This window comes from Urocitellus parryii, chromosome 2 (genome assembly GCF_045843805.1).
Source record: "Urocitellus parryii isolate mUroPar1 chromosome 2, mUroPar1.hap1, whole genome shotgun sequence".
NCBI classification, from domain to species: Eukaryota; Metazoa; Chordata; class Mammalia; order Rodentia; family Sciuridae; genus Urocitellus; species Urocitellus parryii.
In genome coordinates this window covers 45,109,153-45,132,567 of record NC_135532.1, presented here as the reverse complement: position 1 = coordinate 45,132,567, position 23,415 = coordinate 45,109,153, and the positions used below count along the sequence as shown (strand labels likewise).

Below are 23,415 nucleotides of genomic sequence, written 5' to 3'. Positions count from 1 at the left end.
AAGGACCCAGAATTAGATCTTCACATCTATAGCCAACTAATCCAAATGTCCAAAAACACAAGGAATGGTGCTGGAAAGACTGAATTTCACATTGAAACTCAATCCTTCTCACCCTGTATAAAAAACTTGCTAGGCACGGTAGCATACACCTGTAATCCCAGCAGCTCAGAAGGCTAAGGCAGGAGGATCATGAGTTTAAAACCAGCCTCAGCAACTGTGAGGCGCTAGGCAACTCAGTGAGACCCTGTCTTTAAATAAAATACAAAATAGGGCTAAATCAAAATGGATCAAAGACTCTAATGTAAGTCCTAAAGCTTTTAACTAACTAAAGACACATAAACACTGCAAGATATTGTCACATGAAGGCAATGATTTTGTGAATAGGACTCTGATAGTTCCAGAAATAAGAGCAAGAATTGACAAATGAGACTGGATCAAATTTAAAACCTTCCCCATAGCAAAGGAGACAACCTATGGAATGAGAGAAAATTTATTCCAGCTATTCATCTGACAGAGGACTAATATCCATAATATATTTTAAAAAACAAAAAGTTAAGAACATGTAATCCAATCAAAAAATATAGGCAAATGATCTGAATGGAAACTTCTTAAAAGAAGTAGTACAAATGTTCAAATACACATGAAAAAAAAAAAAAAAAAAAAGCTTGACATCTTTAGCCGTCAGGGAGATGCAAACCAAAACTACATTGAAATATCACTCCACCCCAGTTAGAATGGCTGTTATCCAAAAAACAAATAATTAACAAAAGCTGGTGAGGATGTGGAAAAGGAGTAGTTTTCAAATGCTGTTTGGGGGAATGTGAATTAGTACAGTCACTATGGAGAACAGTATGGAGTTTCCTCAAAACTAAAAACAGGGCCAGATGTGGTGATTCATACCTATAAGCTCAGCAACTGGGAAGCTGAGACAGGAGGATCACAAATTTGAGACCAGCCTCAGCAACTTAGCAAGACCCTGCCTCAAGAAAAAGGGCTAGGATGTAGCTCAGTGGTAAAGTGCCCCCAGGTTCAATCCCAGTACCAGGATAAATAAAAAGAACCCTAAAAATAGAACTGTCATGTATAACTAATTCGAACAAATTAAAAAGTAAATTTAAGTCAAAAATGCATTTATTAAATTCCAGTGGCATTTAGATCCCATTTCATTATTTTCATTTAGATTTAAAATATACGAGATTTTCTAGAAAAAATAGGGAAAAAGTTAATCCTTTGTCAGGAAGAACAAATATTTTTTTCAGAAGACAATTCACCTGCTTGTACAATAATTTAAATCACAGGATTTGAACTACAACCATAGCAAAATACTGAGTAGACTCACTAAATACGGGACCTTTGGCAAGCTTTTTATGCATGCTGTATGTGTTTCTTTGCTGTAAAAAGGGATGCCGGTAACACCTACTTCCTGGGGTTGCTGTGAAGATGAATTAGGTAAAAGATGGAGAGCCTGGAATGATGCCTGGCACATGGTTAGAACTATGGCATATGATTCCTCAAGCCACACTGTAAATCCTCCTATGGCCACTCAAGGTCCATGGAGGTACCAAGTCTGCTCTCGGGTTTCTTCTACCATGCCTAGGCCTGTGGCCCATTTTCTTGGGATTCTGCAGAGAAGAGAAGAAAACTGGGAAACATCTCCAAAGAGCAGGTCTCTGGACCCCATCTCTGAGCCTGATTATGTAGGTCAGAGACATGGCCTAGGAACACAAGCTCTACATGTGCCCTATGGGAAAACCTGTTGTGAAAAATTAGAAGTAGGCTGCTTTTTTGAAGAACAATGATGGAATTCCTGAGCATCATCTCAAGTATAGCTGCATGAGGCAGTATTTCTTTGGTACTTAAAAAAAAAAAGAAAAATTATTATTGGATTCCTAGTATTCCAAGAAGGGCTAAATATCTGTCTTAAGGCTGTGTCTAACTCACCAAGTTCTTGCGTCTACCTTTGTATAAACAGCAGATATAACATTTTTATGAGAATATATTATTCAGGAATGAGAAACTCCAGCTTCAAAAAGACTTCTTATTGTCCGTCTTTCCTTAAACCACTAAAATTCCTTTGGGGGTTGAAATGCCTCATTTTCTTTGCATCATTTTTGCCTAATTATTGAAATTTTTACTGTGCCATGAAATATAACTGAGAGAGTCATTAAATAACATAAGCTTCAGAATAAAGAAGCTCAAGATTTCCATATACTACAGAATGCTTAATGATCACCCCCCTTCCTTCTTATAACTGGCATAGCTGTGGTAATAATATACCATTACAAGATGTGTGTTTTGAAAATAAACTTGTCCCAGCTCAGAAAAAAAAAAAGAAATAGAAATACCATATGACTATTCCACTCACTCCTGGATACATATATCCAAAGGAAGTGAGCATAAAAATAGACACATGCATGGCCCATGTCCATCATGGCAGTATTCACAGCAGCCAAGACATAGAATCAGCCTAGGTACCCGTCAACAGATGAGTGGATAAGGAAAACTTGCCACTATACATGAAGCAATGTTACTCCTCCATAAAGAATAAAATACTGTCATTTGCAGTAAAATGGATGAAACTGAAGAACACCCTGTTAAGTGAAATAATTCAGGCACAGAAAAACAAGTATTGCATGTTATTTTTCATATGTGATGATTTACAGGAAATAAAGATGACCTCAAAGTGGAAGAGAGGGTAGAAAGTTGGGTAGACAAATTCAAAGTACGATATCCTTACATGACAATGCTCCATTGAACCCCATGAAATTTGTGTGATTAATCTGCATAAAACACTATAATTGAAAAATATTTTTAAGGAAATAAATTAGAAATTTTTAAACAACTGAGAGAATCCAAGAACAATATCTAAGATTTAAAAAAAAATATATGGGCCACCAATTTATTGGAACAAAAGCTAAGTTAAGAGGGTAGAAAAGGCATCAGGCTATGGCAGTCTTCCCTGGGTATAGGGAGCAAGATCGCAGCCACAGCACCTGTCTAAGCCAATACCAGTGCCACACAGGCTACTCTGGCCACTCATATGTGACTCCTCATAGGAGCTGTGGGAGGGAAATCCTTTCCTCTGAGAGCAGAGCTGGATTCAGCAGCAGAAGCCCTGCTCCAAGTTCTAGTCCCTCCATTCACCAGGGAGGAAGACCCAGCCTTTTCCTGTATCCCACCGATGAAAACAAGAGATTAGGGAGAACCCTTGACCTTGGAAGTGACTCCAAGCAAATCCTGCACAAGATGAGGAATGGGTCAATTGCACTCAGAGCTCAGCCCTTGAGGCCTGCGTGCTTTGTGATGACTCTTTGATTTCCTCAGTTCTCAAGATCAAGAATGTTTTTATAGGAAGGAAAGGGATAGATGCAGATATTTGTAAAGCAAAAATTATTTGGTTATAGAATGAAAATGAAGGAGAAGTTGAATTTTGTCTTGAAAAATTCCAAAATGTACAATTTGAAGAAGTTTATTTTGTAGGATGGGGAAAGACTTAAAACTATAAAAGACTAAAAACTAAAGACTAAAACAAAAAAAAAATCAAACTAATCTAAAAGTATTTTCTCCTACACCTTTCTCCTGGCATGCATTATAAGCATATTTAGGGAAATTGTTTAGACTTAAGCGGAGAGCCTTATTAACTGGATATCTTAGTATTTCATTTGAAGTGGTATTTTCCATAATTATGACACATCTCTGTCCACAATATTTACATCTTTATGGCAGAATCAGGCTGTTATACTATCAACAGAAACATACAGTTAAGTACATTTGAGGATATTAGTTTCCATAATACCAATTTCTAGCTGTGTCCAAATCTGCGGTATGTCTAATTGCTATCCAAATGAAGTAATCATGAGGATTTCAAATACCAGTTTCACTACTTCCTAGCTGTGTGACTTGGGTACCTTACTTAATCTCTCTGTACCTCAGTTTCACCATCTGTAAAATAGGCTTTATGTGTAATTTTTTTTATTGAATGACTTTATATAGGAAAAGGATTTAAAACGGTACATGGCACATAGTAGGTACTCCCTAAGTGTTGTTCACTACTTCTTTTGAAGTACACGAAAAAAAAAAAATTACAAAAGACCTATCAAGTTTTCTCATTTGAAGATCTTTGCCAAGCCTAGTGTACAAGTATATTTTGAATGTCTCTCCCTAAGACAGGTGCTAGTACATCAGTGGCCAACATGCAGTCTGACTCCTTAGGGTGTTCAGTGGGTTCTCTTTTTCCAATTCTCTTGTCTTGCAAATGAGAAAACAGGTCATTTAACTGGAAGATGATTAATGGTCATTCCAGAACTAGGATCCAAATCTTCTGCAACTGTACTTCTTTCTTCCAGCAAATGAAGGGTGTCTTTGCTTGTTTAATGAGCTTGCTTATGAGATAAGGTCTCATAATCCTTATCTCATAAGATGTTGTACACATATCATACGCTGTGCCTGACCCACAGTGAGTTGGTGGTGGAGGCTGCCTTTCTGCTTCCTTTGTGGCTGAAGTCTGGGCTCAAGTCAAAATGTACCATGGTAAACAAGATCTAGCTGTATTTCAGTATATGCCAGCGGAGGTTCCCCAGGATTGACTTGCTGTTTGGCTGAATGACTCAAGTATGTGTGCCCAAGCATCAGCATATAAGTGTACATAAGCTAATTGAGTCAGGAGCTTTCAGGTTTCTGCTGCTGACTTGGTAGATATCACTCTAATAGTACTCACCACAGAAGAGCCCTGCCCTCCTGTGCACAGCCCCTCCCTGCTGATGTTCACCCTGAGCACAGAGGCATGACTGAGAACACCCTCCTGGTCCTGTCTGCACAGTTCCAGCCCCGTGGAGGTTGGCATCTGTGATTAAGACGCTGCCTGGACCTGCTTCTGGCCCCACACATATGGCCTTGGTTACTCTGCACAGGTCATCTAAGCTCTTTAGGCTCTGCTTCTGCATTTGTGAGTGATTCCCTGTCTCATTAGAGTGTGGTGAGAACAAAAGCAAGTGTTTTGAGAACAGTCTGGCTAGGGAAACTTCTCAGTGACTGACTGAATTAAGTCCCCATTCTTAACCCAAAGGTGCCTGGTCATCAGAATTCCCAGTGGTGGTTGTTAAAAATAGATGAGCTGGACTACATCCCAGACTGCTTCCCAGAGACCCCGGAGAAGAGGCCGGAGGAGCTAGTCTTTTAATAAGTGGCCCAGGTGCCTGGTATTCAGAATGCACCACACAGCACCCCTTGCTGTCCCCGCTACAACTGCTGACAGTCCTGGGGGGACTGTTGAGTCCTTTAAGCAGACCAACTCCCAGGCCCCAACACAGAGCTGTTTCCCTTCAAAGCTCTGCCATTGACAAAATGCTCGACCCTCTGTAGTTCACTCACCTTTCTCAGCTGTGAAGTGGAGCTGCACCTTAATATCTACCTAAGTATCTCACAGGACTGTTGGGAGAATGCAGGGAGAACTCAGGGCCGAGTGATCTGCATGGTGCCCATAGAAAGGAGAGTTGCTTTTCCACATCACCATGAACCATTTAATAATCTGTTCAGTCACCCTCTGTGGGTTGACTTGGGAATCTAATAATCCTTCTAACATGGTTTTGTGGCCAAATGCATTCAGATTTCAAAATAATTCATACAAAAATTTTAGAAATACAGTTTATTTCCCTTTTGTTTGAACTGCCTCTATTTAAAGTTTTGTATATTGAAAATATATAAAATGTTTTTCATATGAATATTAAACACAGTTGATTTGACTTTCTGGTCTATTTGGTCTCTATTTTAAGTTAATCTTAATATTGTTAAATGGAAAGTGTAGCATCTGAAATGATCTCTACAGTGATTACACCATGAGAAATAATAATAGCTCTAATTCATGGAGCATTTCTATGTGCCCAACTCTGTGCTAGAGCAATAGCTTTCATAACATCCTTATTAAATGTTAGTCCCATTTGCTGAGGCTTAAAGGGACTAATTATCTTTGCAAGGGTCATTTAGCTCATAACCATAGTAGATAGAGGATAGAGGATTCAAACAGAATATCAGACCCCTAATTAGCCACCTTGCTTCGTGAGATCCCCAGGCACACACACAGATTGGATGTAAACACAGGGAACACAAGAGCAACAGCTGAATTCGGACAGGAGGATTATGGTTCATTTGTTCTTCCTTTAAAATAAAATGAATTGTTGGTGTAAAAATTACTATAAAAAATCTGAAATGAAAAAAATTGCACTAAAAATTCTACCTGGATTTTATGGCTGCATATAAGATATTTATTGTTGTAAGTTTGGGGTTTAGTTTTCATTCTTAAGGCTTCTTGCTCTCTGGTCTGTGTTAATAACAGATTATTAAAAGGTTTATATGCTTCTGAAAAGTATCTTTTTTTTTTCCTATGGGTACTGTGTGAAGCATCTAGACCATATTCTCTCTGCCTTCTCCCAGCAGTCCTAGGAGATATGTGGGATAGATATTAGGTTGCAGCTCCAGGGCTGGGGATGTAGCTCAGTGGTAGAGCACTTGCCTAGCCTGCACAAGGCTCTGGGTTCAATCTCCAGCACCACACACACACACACACACACACACACACACACACACACACACAGTAGCATGTAACTGTACCTCATAGCTGAAAAAAAAGTTTGGATGGCAAAAAATCCACTAGGAATGCCCCCTGCTCCTCACTGACTTAAAGAATATTTCTGTCCTCGGGGTGAGGAATATGCAATCTGAGCATGGCTTGGCCTTGCCAATAAGGCAGCCAGGAAGAGCAAACCCAGAACCTTCTGTCCATTCATCTCATGCCCGGTCCCAGCAGCTGCTCAGAAACCAGGATAATTACATTAGATGCTTTACACACACTCCTACTAGGATGACATTGCTCAGCCACAGAGAACTCAACCTTGTTTGTCTCCCGGGGAAAGGGGGAGGGGGCCTCCCCAGCCCATCACCTGCTTTAAGATGCACTTCTTTCCCACCAGTGATTTCTCTTCCTTTCTAATAGATATCCGCCAATGAAATCGAAATGCTTTTGATGAGGCTGCCACGCATGTTCAAGCAGGAATTCACGGGCGTGGGAGCAACACTGGAAAAGAGATGGAAGTTGTGTGCCTTTGAAGGAATTAAAACTACCTAACTGTGAAGAGCAGGGAATCTCGGGAATTGAAACCCACTGAACGCGGCCAGGGCTGTGCAGCGTGAGAGCCAGAGGGCCAGGCTGTCCAGCACCGGACCTGTGCCGAGCCAGCAAAGCCTGACTTGAGTTCCATCTGTGGCGTTCTCTTGTGAGTGGAAATGTAATCGTGTACCAGTTCCTTAAACTAAACAAAGCTTCATACTGTGACAGATCTGTTTCCTCTGAAAACCAAACAATGATTCCACAATCATAATGATGGCAAAATCTTAAAATAGGCTACATTTGAGAATAGCTCACCAAGCAAAATATTTAAAGTTAATGATGGTGTAGCGATGGTGGTTGCTAGGCTACAGAGTTGTGTATGTAATGTATAGCTGAAATCATTAAATGACATTTTCCTGAAAGTCAATCTTCCTGTTTTAGTTTAAAAAAAAAAAAAAAACAAGAAAAAAGTAATTTTGCAGTGAGAAAAAAAACCATACCAAAAGAAAACTTGAATATGTGTTTGAACAGTTATTGTATTTTATAAATTAAGTTATATGCTATTCCAGGGACTTTTGCCTTATTGAAGAGGCAGAAACGATGATTGGACTCCTTGAGAATGCTTTATCAAGAATATTATTTTTCTAATGTAACAATTCTCCATCATAAGTTCTTTTAACATGGGCTGCTTAACAATTTTCATAAAATGTAAATAAAGGGAAAACTAGTGCTACTGTCTTGTACTTGGTATGTAACATTCAGGTTTATGCATCAAAATAAACATTCAGTAAATATTCCTGTTACAAATTTTATAGCAAAGATATTAATTTTTTTCAATAAATATGACTTCTACCATATTGGCTTGGCAAATTATTCTTTGATGTATTTCATTTATTCCTTAGGAAATCTTTTTTCTCATTGCTCAGTCCCAGCAAAAATCCTACTATTTTAAAATTATTAAATACATGAGTGACATTAGGAGACAAACATTATTTCAAATAGGAATATATAAAACTTGTAGTATGGACAGTATCAACAAAGGAGATTATATGGTATTAGAGTAGATACTATTTAAAATGCTAAAATGTAGCAAATATAATCAACATAAATTTTATCTTTTTGCCCTCATGGACACATAATAAAGTAGCCTGTTAATTTATTCAGTTTGGGGCTGATTTGTTCGTTTGCTAGAAAGCATATAAATTAGAAAATGAATTAAGGAATTCATACATGGATCAACAGTTTAGACAGAGTTTGAGCTTCCCCTGTTTCTCTTAATGATAAATAGGGTTACAGCTTTAAATTTTCTCCCTTGCTCTCATAAAAAAAAAAATAAGTATTCAAGATACTGATTGAAATGAAGGGTTTTTTTTTTTTTTTAAGAAAGGCAGCTGAGTAGTGAATATTCTTTGAAATTATATGAAAAGATCCCCATAATTTCCTGTTGGACATTGTTATCCTCACATACTTTCTATTGAACCCTGAAAATTTAAGGTATTTATTCATAATTCCCACAAATATCTACATGGGATCAATATAAACATTTCATGTAGATGGATCAAGAAGAGATCCTTTCCCTAATGTGTTCAGAGTTCACTGGGAAAAGATATTTTACCAAAAGTTCCTCTATGGTGAGATCCGAGTGACAAGACAGACATCACAGGGGTGCTCTGGGAGGCAGAGTAAATGCCAATATATTAAACACGGGACACCTTCTCCACCTTCCGTCAATGCCATCCTGACAGATTTCTCTCATCAGGAGGCACAAACAAGGATGCAAAAGTCACAAAGCAGAAAAGATCATTCGTTGATAATGTCATTGTATAATTTTAAAAACTAAGAGGTCCACCTGAAAAACTGAAGAAAAAGGGGAGGGGATTCAGTAAAGTGACTAGTAATGATGACAAAGTTTATTAGGGGCATAAGAGAAGGCACCATGATCTAGGGTCTTTCTAACTAGATGTTTCTGAACCTGAATTCACACTTTCAACTATGAGTCACTTCAGCAGTAAGACACAATGCAGAGTAAAACCCTAACACTCAGAGCTTTCAATAAACAGAGCCACTTGAAAGGTAAGGTAAGATTCCATCTACCAAAACGATAACATTTCTAAAACACATAGTTCTGAGCCCTAAATTGCAACTTGAAGGAATGAAATGGTTAATTCACCTTCCAAAAATAATTAATTCCTAGAGATTAGCTTCTAAACTAGGAGACTCCACTTTGTGATATATTTGTTTACACTTGAAATTACTTCTATCACTTGTCTAGAAACATATTAGTCATATATTTTAAGTTTGACTATACGAATAACTTATTTTTGGAGGGAAAATATCTTCAAAATATTTTACAGACCCTCAGGCTTAGATGGGACTTTTAAATATCACCTGGGGAAGGTGCTCACACTAACGTAGGCCTGTAAGCTAAACATGACTGTTAACCCATCCTCTTTAGTCCTCTTGGTCACCCTCTGTGAAGACGCTATAATAATCCCCATTTGCTACACAAGGAAAATAAGGTTTTGGAAGTTTAAATTAATTTAGTAATTTTTGAGTCCAAGCTAATAATTTTTTAGTCCAAGATTGGAACCCAGGGCTGACTCCAAGACATATTCTTTTCACTAGTTACACTTTCTGGCTCAATCTATTCCCAATCCACCCCAGAGCCCAGTGCCCACTCGGGGCCTTTGGATGACAACCTTTTCTGTCTTTTCTGCTCTACCACCCCTCGTATGTGGGTAAGGAGCAAAGGCGCCTGAGGCCTTTCCCTCCTAAATATAAACAATAACAAAGTAGGGCTCTTGGTTCCAAGAATGAGTAGAAATATTGAAGACTTTAAGACCCTGCGGCCCTGAAGGACCCTTCACTTGCTTTTCCACAGCTTCCCTGAAGAAAGCACATGTATTTTGCCTCCTGCTGTTATCCATCTTTCTATGTCCAAATAATCCAAATCACAGCCCTAAACAGGAAAACACGGAGGTCCCATCCCCCGTGGAGCTTCTCCATGCCCCAGCAGAGATCATTTCTGCGACCTCTGCACGGTGGTCCCACACTGACTGCTTCCTAGGGTACCACCAGCTGCCCTCCCCTCATGCCCTACTAATCACAAAACTCTTTGAGGGATCCCAGCACATCCCGTTGACTCTGAATTATTTTTCAAAGTTGTTTTCCTCATAATTACTTAGGAAGTAGGACAGAGAATGCACTAAGATGTTTTTCTGCCCCCAGGAACCCTTTTGCTTACAGATACATAAGGGGAAAAATATCACAAAATATTTGAAAAGGCTGCCGATATCTCAGATCCAAGGCAGAAAATGTGAGTGATCATGTACTGCCTCTTATTGAAATACAAAATAAGCAGCCCAATTCCTATTCAAACTTCAAACCCAGATCAGTTATCGACTCTCCTCTGGAGCCCCGATTCCCAATTTTCCTCTCCTGTGCTCCCACTAGGGTTCACTGTTTCTCCTATAGCCTTTATAAGTATATTTTAATCATTTGTGAATGTGGCTGTCTCTCTCAGGGCGCTGGGCAAGAGACCTCTCTGACTCATCACTCCGGTCCCTCAGAGTATGATATGATGTATCATTGCTTCCAAATAACTATTTATCAAATGATTGAGCCAAATGAATGAAAGAAAAGACTGAAAGAGAAATTTCTGAAGTGGTTCAATCAGAAAATATTCAAACTCTCTGCATCCAAGAAGAAAGGCTAGAACTTTCTGTCCCATTATTGTAATATCTTGGCATAATTCTTATTTTTTTTTCTTCTTATGGTAAATATAGTACTTATTTTAACTGTTCCTAAGTGTATAATTCAGTGACGTGAAATACATTCACAATGTTATGTAATCAATCACCACTATCTATACCCCAAACTTCTTAATTCCCAACAAAAACTCAGTTCTTATCAAACAATAACCCCCTATTCACCCCTCCTCCAGCCTCTGGTAACTTCTATTTTGCATCTCCATGAATCTGCCTATTCTAGGTATCTATCTCCCAAGTGGGATCTGACAGCATTTGTTCTTCTATGTCTGCCTCCTCTGAGTCGATATAATGTCTTAAAGGTTCATCCAAGAACCCATTCCTCATCAGGCTAAGATGCCATTGTACAAGAAAGTGTTGGCTTAGGGAGACTTTACCTATTGCAAAAAAGGGAAAGCCATTGATCTGTGTGAAAACACTGAAATACCACATCAAAACAACATTCCAAAGTTAGAGGAATTTATTCCAACATGCATCAACTTTTTGGTTTCATGGAAGGTGGTAAAAACAAGATAACAAAAGTAGAAAAAGTTGGTAGTGACTAAAGAAAGTAAGACTGATTAAAAGAAATTCCATAAAATGAAATATATATGACATCTCATTTTATTCATGGTAAGAATTGGGGCTATTTTTCTTTGAGGTTGGTTTTTATCTGGATTGGTTATTTATTTATTTATTTATTTATTTATTTGTATCCCTTTTCTAAAAATTGCTATTGTGTTTATTTGTTGGACACAGTAAAAGATAGTTTATACCCCAAACGTAAGAACACTTTTACCATAATACTCATAGTTTCATCTCATAAACTGAAAAAATAAAGAGACATCAGAGTACTAAAATCTTACAGTTTGGCTCATTTTATATCAAAATGATAAAAGGTTCCCATCTAGCTTTCATCAGTCTGCCATTAATGGCTGAATAAACAGGGACTTTTTATGTGTAGCACACCAAACATGAACATTTTAGAGTTTAAAAAATTTATAGTGAATATGTTTGTATATTATTAGGGCACTAGAAATATTGTGCCCGATTCCACTACCTGCAATCCCTCTTCCATTTTCATGTGAATTTTTTAACTTATTTTTTTTCCATGCTTGGGCTCAGATGTTTGGGAATTTCTAATTCTTTATAGGAAAGTGTTCAAGCTGTTAGGGCGAAGTCCCAGCCCCAGCACTCACCGACCTTGTAACTACTGCATATTACTGAACTGCTCCAAGGTAATGGTTCCAGATTTACAATGAGAACATTAGCACCTACTTCACAGGGTTATCCTGATGATTAAATGAGGTAACATAGGAAAAGTACCCAACAAGGACCCAGACACACTGAAGCCATTGTTTCTTCAAAAATAACACTTTAGGAGTAGGATGTAGCTCAGTGGCATGCACAAGGCCCTTGGTTCAATCCCTAGCACCATAATAACAATAATAATACTTTAGCTATATCATCTCCAGCAAAGTAAGCAAGTCCTGTCCTGCTATCAATAGTTCTATCCTGACTATTGATAAACAGTCAATATCATGTTCCTAAATGCAAGAATAAAACAAGTCTAAGACAAACAAACCTCACAAGTAGTCGATTAAATATATTCAAGTGTAAAGCTGACATGAGCAAGATGACTGTAATTCTCTCACCTACAAAGACTCTCTCAACTCCTAACAGACATGGTCCCAGTGCCTCATCACAAAGAAAAGGTAGAGCTGCCTGAATTCTGTTACAACTCCCTTTTTACTTATTTGGTATATTTCCAATAAACAGTCATTAGGGTCAAATACATTCCACTGTGAAGGAACTCTATGGCTCTGGCCAACTGCCATTTTGAATGATGGTCAACTAGGTATACAGTATGCAAAGATTAAATAAAGTATTAATTATGTTTTTTTTAACCCAGCAGAGACATTGTCAGGAAAAATTATAGCTGTGGTTAGAGCATGCAATAGTATTATTTTAGAGAACATACACACTTATTATAGTTGCTGAGAGTATCAAAGTAAAGGACTCCAGTAAATCTAGTAATTACTGACTGATTGTGTTAATAAAATTAGCTCTTCTGGTCCAAAATCTTAACTGTTGCCTACTCTGTGCAGATACCCAAACAGTGAAGCTCTGTGTTTGCACTGTACGTTTTACTTCCTAAATAATGTACATTTAATAGTACCAGGATATGTAATGCAATGTTCCTACTTCATAGGAAAAACAGACTCATAAAAATAAATTGCAGACATTTTACAGTAGAAAATGGTACTTTACTATACAAAGCAAAAAAAGTGGTTAATATACAATAGAAAGTGCATGGTGTGTAATGAAATGCATTTTTTGGTCTAGCAAATATATTTATTGTGTGTTGAAAATTGTAATATCTTCCCCTGCACAAAGGAATTTCTATTATAAAGCTCATTTGCTATTGTGAGGAGTGGAACCCTTTTCCTTGTTTACTAAAGTAGTCTATCATAATATCAGCCCACAACACTGTCAAGTTCACTTAAGAAGAGCTATGTGTAGATAAGAATAGGACAGAATCAGAAACCAGAATATTCCATCTCATCTGCTTCTCATATCTGAGCAAGTGCTATGTAATCCACTACATCTGGTAGCAATCTCATTTTGGAAAGCATTTTTCTTTTCTGAAGAAAAAGCTAAAAATTGGTCAATTTGAGGCTCTCATCAATAAATAAACCTTTTGCCTTTGAATATGTTTATGCATAAGTGAGGATTTGTTTCTCTAGTATTTGTGGAGATAGAATGTGAAGTATGGGCCGGGGAGTCAAATGACTTCAGAGGGAGATAATGTATAAAAACCTTTGTGGGCCATTTATTAAACAGACACGGATTGTTACATCAAATCAACATATCATGCATCATTTTTATGACTTGCAATCACAGTAAATCAAGTTTCAAGTATGACGTGCTATGAATTTTTAGTGAAAATAATTGTCACTTCCTAAGGTTGAACAGCAACTGGATAGGATTTTGCATCTCATCATCTGTTCCTTGAGCAAATAATGGAACTTTGATCCAATGCATGCCAAAGAAAAGGCATTATGGGGGTGGGGCCTGGTATGCTGTCAATAAAGGAAGGACAGCAAAATCTTGATGCTCTATGACCAAAGGCTGGTAAGTAAAACATACAGCCTTTTTGCTTTGGAAGGGGTAAATCACAGAGGCAATCAAGTGAAGTGCTCAAGAGCATTCTTCTGGAATCATCCCAACTGAGTAATAATGGACATGTGGTTTAATCTCTTAGAGGCTTAATCCTAAAATGGGATGATGCTAATACTTATCACACATAGAATCATTCTGTAATTATATCCATTGACCGTGTCTTACCAGGTCAACTGAGATTATAGAATTCTTCAAGCAAAAGTTCTCAATCTTATGGCCTCCCTGCCAATTGCAAAGTATTTCCCCTCAGAGGTCACTAAGGTGCCAAATGGAATCAGCTTCCCGATCCCTTTCTGAAACAACAAAAGCTTAAATCCAACAGGAACTCTCCCACCAGTCCCGAGAGCTTTGTGGAGTGTGTGGAACTAGAATGAGGAATTCTGAAGAACCCCAGATCCCCACAGCCTCCCTGGGAGGTTTTAGGGAATCATGATGTGGATGAATGACCAGTCAAGTTCCTAACACAAACCAGACCTCTTGGAAGAGAGTCTTGGCAAAGACAAATCTGGTATGTTTTTTTCAAACAAAGTATTTCAGAAGAAATGGAACACATCCCACTCTTGAAAGAGATGGAATTAGATATCTTCTCTTGGCTCCTTATCAGAGAGAGAAGACTAGAGATCTTGTCCTGGTCCCTCTTTCTCCCAATAATGATGGAACATTTTGATGGGAGAATTAAAGAGACAATCTCTATCATGTACATCTGTGTTTCGTATTACATATGGAAAGGCAACTTGGGTGTTTAGCCTTACATTTGTCTAGCATCCAGACCTAAGGACTTGTATAGAGAAAGAACAGGTAAAGAGGTGCTCATCAATGGAAATTCTCAAGCCTGATATTGTAGAATAGGGCATAGGACCCCCTTGTGTTCTTATGACGCCTTTGACTTGTTACTTATTTCTTTCTTTTGTCATGGAGCTTTTCCCTAAAAGCACTCATCTAACTGACTTACCGATCTATCTGGTCAAATGTAGTGGTATTTTTTAATAAACTGGGAAGAAGCTCCCCTAGCATCATTAATACACATGTACAAAGATACATATACATCCACACATACCCATTACTGTGCACAGAACATGCCATGCAAACATACACACATGTAGTCACATTCACACGCATTTACTGCTCCACTGATTTTCAAACCCCTTTGCTTTCGACAATCACTTTTGTCCCCTCAGGTTCTTCCCTCTCATTCCTCAACTTCATTTAACTACTTTAGCTACTCATTTACTTCTTGGTAGAAAGCTTAACTTAGGCAAGTAAGAGAAAGTGCTACTCAATCCTGTAGGTTATACATACATGTGTGGAATTTTACCTTGAAAATATCATTGTGACAGGAAATGTAGATATATTGAAGCTATTCCAAACAAATTTGTGAAAAAAAGCAGAAATCAACAAACTAAGACAGCTAATCCCTGAAGACACCGGTGAGCCCTGTTCTAGGAGTTGGGAAACAAGTTTCTTACATAGGAAATCTTAACACTCTATGTAAACAATTCCTCTGGTAGATGGAGGTTACACACATATCACTTCTGAGTCCCCTTTGATGTCCTATCCTCAGTCACACAGTTGCTCTGTAACTTTGTAGTCTCGTCTCACTCCCAACTTGGTCATTTGCCCACCTTTGGCCAATGAGATGGTAACAGAAGCTTAAGAAGCACCTTAGGATTTCTGCTTCCTTTTCACATGATTAGATTTGTGCACTCCTGCACCCTGACACAGCTTTGAGAACATATTCATGCAGCTAAGTCAAGCAGCTTCAACCAAGGCCACACTAGACCAGCTGAGGACCAGTTGATCCTGCAAGAGATTACCTCAGAGACAAAAAGGTCAACTCAATTTCAGTGGTTGATCTGGGTGGACTTGTGAGCTTCTGAATTTAGGTCACTGAGTTTTAGAGTGACCTTTTTGCAACAGGTAACTGACATAGAAATTGTTTAGAGGGGCTGGGGTCATGGCTCAGCGGTAGAGTGCTCGCCTAGCATGCACCAGGCACTGGGTTCGATCCTCAGCACCACAAAAATCTAAAATAAAGATATTGTGTCCACCTAAAACTAAAAAATACATATTAAAAAAAGAAATTGTTTAGAATCAAGGTGCTGCTAGAACAACAATAATCAAAACAAAAGTGGTATTGGCTTGCAGATGGAGCAAAGGATAGAAAAGTGAGGCAATTACCACAGGAGGAGGGAAAAGTGACAACATGGGTTATGCAGTGGCATAAAACTTTGGTAATTTCAAAGACAGAAAAAGTACCTAAAGAACACAAGGATTTGCGAGATAACATTTGCAGGCAGAATGTTGAAAATGCCCATGGTTTTTATAAGCTACATGTTGATATAATTGTACTAGAAAGTAAAAAGTTGGAGAAATAACTGGCCAGTGTTTCAGCAAATTTGGAGGAACTTTGGAAGGATCAGGACTGCTTGGTTGGCAAAGTAAATTGTTTTTCATCTTTAGCCTCTCCAACTAAAGAGTCTCAAAGTAAAATATATCCTTGGGCAAGGATCCAACCAAATATTTGTCTTTACAACCTTCTATTAAGACTTCTTAAAGAAAGAAAACAGAGCCTAGCAAACCCTCTGATCTAGAGAAAAAGGTCACTAAGAGTCTTAAGAGCATTGTCTCACAACACCTGATTTGCCTAAATAATAGCAATTAGGTCTTGAGAGCCATCCATCTCTGAAAGAATAGTGGTGTTGCTTTTGGTTCATCAAATTCTTAAGAAATTCACCAAAGTTTTCAGGGTAATATATTGGCAGAAGGATCACAAGTTGATACCAAAAGAAACTGAGATTGTTCAAAAGGCAAGAAAAATCTCTAGGTCACAAATTTCCACAGGCAGGAAGCAGGCTAAAAAAGTTGTATAAAACACACAGAAGTAGCCAAGGAGGGAAGAAAAGTGAAGCCACCCCAGATGGGATAGCACAGATCCATAGAAAATAATGGCCTGGGGAGTCAATTTAAGAACTGAGGCTTAATCAAGAACTGAAATAGGAGATCCTGGCAACATTTTTCACAGCTAGACTTCAGAACTGCTATGAACCACTGCCTCTTGGGTACTTTCCATTCTTTCTCTTTTTGAGTGGATTTTCGACCTCAGTTATTTTGTTCTTTATTACCCTATTATGTTTGGGGGTCAAATAGGCTGCTTTTTCATTCATACATCCTCAACTCACAGGATCTGCATCCAGAGAACCACATGGCTACATGTTAATAAGATTCTACTAGAAAGAGAAAGGTTAGAGATATAACTAGCCAGTGAGTAAGCAAATTCTGAAGGACTATTGAGGGACCGGGACTGCTTGGCTGGCAAAGTAAATTGTTTCTCATCTGGCCCTTGAGCCTAATGCTATTATTGGATGAGAACTTCCAGGATCTTGGGAGGAGGGGACAGCACATTTTGCTTCAGGCAATAATCTGAACAGTCAGAACTAGCATGTAGACATTCCAATTTTCTACCAGTTTCCATTCCAGTTTCTTTATTAGTTTCCTATCACCACACATAATGGTGCTAAGCCAAGCCACCCACTCCAAAACCAGTGGCTTAAGACAACCAGTCTTTTTTTTGGCTCATGGATCCATAAGTCAGTGATTTAAGTTGGGAATTCCTCCTGTTCTTAGTGAGCTTGCTTGCCTGTTCTCTAGGTCAGTTGGCTTTGGGCTGGGACACATATTTCTGGTAGTAGGCTTCAGTCAAGCGGATCTCTAATGACCTCAGCCAAGACAGTGGCACTCAAAGGAACAGCATCTTAGGAACCACATTAGAGTCTGCTTTACATCCCGAGATCCTGGCCCTTGAACCTTGATGCTGTGATTAGATGAGAACTTTAAGGATCTTAGGAGGAGGGGCAATGTTTTGCATTAGGTAATACATCCCACATAACCCTAGTAAATACTCTTGGTTATGACGAAGCTGCAAGAGAACATTATGATGAAGACTCATGATTATAAAGAGCAGCAAGAACACAAGCCTCAATGCTGAAGGCTTCCCCAAGCCTGTGCTGGCTCACATTTGCTAAAAGCCCCATGTTTGAGCCCAGAAACAACATGGACCTATCACTAACTTCAGCCTATCCAAATTTCTAGACCATGTTCCGTGGAAACTATTATCCTGCAAGATATCCTCAGAGGTTCCTTTAAAAAAAATGATACAAATATGTAAAATACTGCTTACATCTTCTGATGAGCCACAGTACACAGTACCCATTAACTTTTTAAAGGCTCCAAGAACTCCTATATCTGTGTACCTGAGTTTAATTGGTGTCTCCTGCACTTGCTTAACCATGAAACACATTAATTATAGAAAATTGTGAGCACATCTTGAGAACAAGTGTTCCCTAAATCACAGTCTGAGAAACACCAGTCTAAGTTATGAAAACTTGTAATAATTACATTACAACAAGGAGCTGCAAGAAACCTAGCAGCTTTCATGGCACAGATAAATAAGCCACAAAAAGTAATTATTTTCTCAAGCTCCAGATGAGAAAAACCAAGTGTCAGAGAAACTAAGCAAGCCACAAAGAAAGAGAGAGGCAAAGCGGAGATGCTGTCTCTCATCCAAACACTGCCACGTTGCTATCTCCCTCCCTATCAGTGGCGGGCTGCCCGACACCCTACCAGATGGCAGCAGAGCAGTGCACTGACAGTCTGGTAGTTGGAAAACTGGCTTGGGTCCTGGCTTAGCCCTAAGTGATCTTGAGCAGCTCACGACATCTTAGAGAAGAAGAAACATCATTCCTTATGTTTCCTTGCAGCTCAAAGATGCTGGGAAATATTTTAATGAACAGATCTATAGGACACAGGAACTCTGAGGCTTCCCGTCTGCCATGATAAAAATGACCTAAAACTTACTGCCTTGTCATAAATCTGGTCCTGAACAAATTTATTTTTTAATCTGTTTATTTCAATCACTTAAGATATTCAAAATACCCTTCAGGCTGAGACTCTTCCCTTACCCTTTCTAATTTTTCAGTGAAATCCTGGTGGTGCCTTTCAGGAGGGCTGTATTCATATTCTGAGGAAATACAATGCAGCCACTGTGACTCTAATTTTAGAACATTCATCACCAAGATGGTTGGCTTCTTCCCGTGCTCCGCACAACCCCCCTGGGTTGTCAGCCTGTGGGCCTACGTTAAGCTAGGTAGGAGCTAACTTTCCTCCAGGAAACAGTCCCTTCTTTAGACTTGGTTTTGTGAAGGATGGTGAGAGGCTCAGTCAAGTGAGAATCCCTAGCCCTTAACCACTCTGACCTTGCACTCAGACTAAGGAGAAAACCACAGAGCACTCGAGGCTGAATAGCAGGGACCAAGCCACTGAGTCACCAGGATCTATCCAAGCTTCGCATCACCATTATGCCAAAGCAAAGAAGTGAACTGGTTTCAAAATCATTTCCAAATCACTGATCTAGTATGTAGTTTGGGCGAGGTAGCGGTCTCAGCACCACGTGGAAATTGGGTACCTTGAAGGAAACATCAGAAACACATTTGAACCTACTGTTCTCTTACAAGAAGCAGTCACTCCTGTACTTTTCTTGCCATCATCCTACTAGTGCCCAGGATGTGCACTCTTCTTGAGCTCAGGGAGGACCCTAGAGCAGGTGCCTCAGCCTTGCTGGCCATTGTTGGCATTTTGAGCTGGATACTTTACTATGGTGCGTCTTGTGCCTTGTCGGAGGTTTTGCAGTTCTAAATGCCCACTCAATGACAACAGTGCTCCTTACCCCATTGTGATCATCCAAAAAAAAAAAAAAAAAAACCAAGACATTGCCAAAAGTCCCATGGGAAGAGCAGGGGGTGGGCAAAATACCTCCACTACCTAAGAATGGTTTAAAGGTATCAGAAAAAGAAAAGAATTATTTTGTTGTAAAATATTGATTCCAGCTTCCTCCAAGGCCCTGCCCTGGTGCGCATCTGGGGGTTCTCAGGGGCTCTTCAGATTACAGCCTTCCTTTAGGAGCTATTCTTCTGTTTCCTCTTGCCCCCAACCACCAACACCTTTTGCTGCTCTCCACACCAGGTTTTATAGCCCTTCATGAGGCTTCCAATAAAGAACACATGGTCAAGTTTTTTAAGACCATCGTTCATAAACTACTCAGAAGCAAAATAAGAGAAGAAACCAGTGGTATGACATGGTTCCCTATCCACAAGTCTTGCTTATTCCACCCAAACACATTTCCCAAGACCTCTACCCCTATGGAACTAGGTCAAACTCAGAGTCTTAGAAGTCCTGACTCTTGAAAAGATGCATTTACGTTAAACCATGAAGCAGTAAGATGGGAGAAGATGAGTTTGCAGGTGCCCACCTGCTTTCCTTTACTACCACAGCACAGAGCTTCAGAAAAACTGGGGACCATGATTCAGGAACTGGGAAGGGCATCCCAAGCTCTTCCCAATTCTTCTCACATAATAGTACACACCTGGATATTGTTATATGTTTACCATCCCAAGTCAATAGTCTGGGATACCTGTTTAATAAGCTCCGTGTTTACTAGGTTGCAGGCACATTCTCACTGAACCCTCTTAACCACCAAGTATCAAATATTCTTTATTCCTATCTAACAGTTGAGTAAAAAGAGGCACAGAGATGTCTGCAACTTGATCAAGATCACACAGCTAGTAAGAGGCATGGCTAGGGCAGCTCCAGAATGCTTTAATTACCTTCCAGTCCTTTGGAGAGGAGAGAATAGAGTTTAGAATTAATAAGTATGTAAGTCAGCATTTTCTAGAGAAAAAGAACCAATAGTGTGTTTGTATATAAAGATAGGGATGGATAGTTAAATGAATATTTATTAGATAGAATGACAGATATTTAAGGCATGGATCAAGTAATTACAGGGGCTCACAAGATCAAAACCGGTGGGGCAGACCAGTAGGCAAGAAGTTCGGGTATGAGCTGATGTTGCAGTCTTGAATCTGAGCAGGCCCGTAAGCTGGAAACTCGGGCAGAATCTCTATGTTGCAGTCTTCAGGCAAAATTAAGAAACTTGGCTTTAGGCCTTTTTAATAAATGATGCTGGGAAAGCCAGTTACCCATAAGTAGAAAAATAAGACTGGACCCTATCTGTCATCCTGCACAAAAAAAAAAAAAAAAAACTCAAAATGGATCAAAGACCTAGGAATTGGACCAGAAACAATGCAACTCCTGGAAGAAAACGAAGGCTCAACACTCCAGCATAAAGGCACAGGCAACGACTTTCTCAATAGGACTCCCTAAAGCTCAGGAAATAATGCCAAGAGTTAATAAATGGTTGGCATCTAATTAAAAATCTTCTGCGCAGCAAAGAAACAATTATAAATGTGAAGAGGAAAACCTACAGAATGGGATGAAATCTTTGCTAGCTGCTCTTCTGATACACATTAATATCTACAATATATAAAGAACTCAAAAAACTTACTACCAAAAAACCAAAATAACACAATTAATAAATGGGCAAATGAATTAAACAAACACTTCTCAAAAGAAGAAATACAAATAGTCAACAAATACATGAAAAATGTTCAACATCATTATCAATTAGGGAAAAATGCAAATCAAAACTACACTGAGATTCCGTCTCCTGCAGTCAGAATGACAGTCATCAAAGAATACAAATAATAATAAATATGGAGAGGATGTGGAGAAAAAGGGAAACTTTTACATTGCTGGTGAGATTGTACATTAGTATAACCACTATGGAAATCAGCATGGAGATTCTCAAAAGACTAGGTATGGAGCCATCATATGACCCAGCTATACCACTCCTTGTTATTAAAGTCATCTACATATGGCTATGAATATGCATACCCATATTCATAGCTGCACAATTCATGATAGCCAAACTGTGGAACCAACCTAGGTGTCCATCGATGGATGAATGGATAAAGAAAATGTCGTATATATACAAAACACAGTTTTATTCAGTCATAAAGAATGAAATTATTACGGGGTAAAATTGGGAGTTCATAACCCACTTGAATCAAACTGTGAAATATGATGTATTAAGAACTATGTAATGTTTTGAACGACCAATAAAAAAAAAGAATGAAATTATGTCATTTTTAGGAAAATGGACGGAACTTGAATTCATTATGTTAAGTGAAATTAACCAAACTCAGAAAGTCAAGGGTCATACGTTTTCTCTCATATGTGGAATCTAGCGAGGTAAAAGGAAAAATAAAGGCAGGGGGCATAGCTCATGAAAATCTAAAGCCCAGTAGACCAGAGGAAAGGAACCAGGGGGTGGGAGGAGGAGAAAGAAGGGTTAAGTGCTGCTAACCAAATTAGCCAAATTTGGTTATATTGTATGAATATACTAATATGTACAATAATAATGTATAACTATAATGCACCAATAAAAAAATGTGGGGGTAAAAAGAAACCTATCTTTACTCTTAAGTCCTACAACAGATTCAATGAAGTCCATCCACATTATGGAGGGTAATCTACTGTATTCAAAGTCTGCTTTAAACCTTAATCACATCTTAGAAATATCTTCACAACACACCAGGAACTGAGCAGGATGTGCACACCTGTATTCCCAGCTACTTGGGAGGCTGAGGCAAGAGGATCTCAAGTTCAAGATCAGCCTAGGCAACTGAGAATTTGTTTCACAGTAAAATATAAAAAGGGTTATGGTTGTATCTCAGTGGTAGAGCACCCCTGGTTTCAATCCTCGATTCTATAAAAAAAAAATAAATAATGAAAAGTATCTTCACAGCATCATCCACTAGTGTTTGACCAAACAACTGGGCACTACAGCCTAGCCAAGTTGATACATAAAATTACTCATCACCCCAAGGAACAAGAATAGGTGGAAATATTACTCAAAGGGAAGATCACCCTTTCAGTCCCAATGAGAAAGAGGTGCTCTGTTCAAGGTATCAAATACAAGAACAAAGCAATGGAAAAGCCACACAGAGGAGGAAGAGTACAGAGACTAGAGAGAATATTCCAAGTTTCGCACTTTCCTGGAAGAAGATGGAGAGGTGCTGTACAGATGGTGATGATCTAGGATGCTCCAGGAATGGACACAACAGGGCGGCGTTCTCCTTGATACCCACACTTGCAGACTGGAGCTGACTCATCTTAGGAAGTTTCCATGTTAACAGACAAGACAGGCTACAATCATGGTCACTATGGAATTTTGAAGGGCTCTGAAAACTGCTTTCCACTTTGACCCTTCTTCTGTCATCCCACTTGGCTTTCAAGATCTCCAAAGGTACAGGAAAACACACTCCAAGCTCTTGCAAATGGTTCTATCCAGCCCCTAAGCATGCAGGGACTGAGCAGAATGTCACCGACTCCTTCACAAGGGAGTATTTCCACCGCCTACCATCTCTTCCCTGCTGTCTGCATCCTCGGCTTGCTTTCAGAGGATTTTATGTTGTTGAGGTTTTGTTGGTT

At 39.0% G+C, this 23,415-nt stretch overlaps 1 protein-coding gene across 1 annotated transcript in view; it reads left to right on the top strand.

Annotated features, from left to right (window-relative positions):
- The window catches only part of Enox1 (ecto-NOX disulfide-thiol exchanger 1), a 521,404-nt gene extending 513,540 nt beyond the window's left edge, over positions 1 to 7,864 (top strand). The window contains exon 19 of the mRNA XM_077792681.1: positions 6,989 to 7,864. Within this exon, the coding sequence (XP_077648807.1) occupies positions 6,989 to 7,120 (132 nt within the window). The 3' untranslated portion in view covers positions 7,121 to 7,864. The remainder of the gene's footprint in view (positions 1 to 6,988) is intronic.
- Positions 7,865 to 23,415: the final 15,551 nt, after the last annotated feature.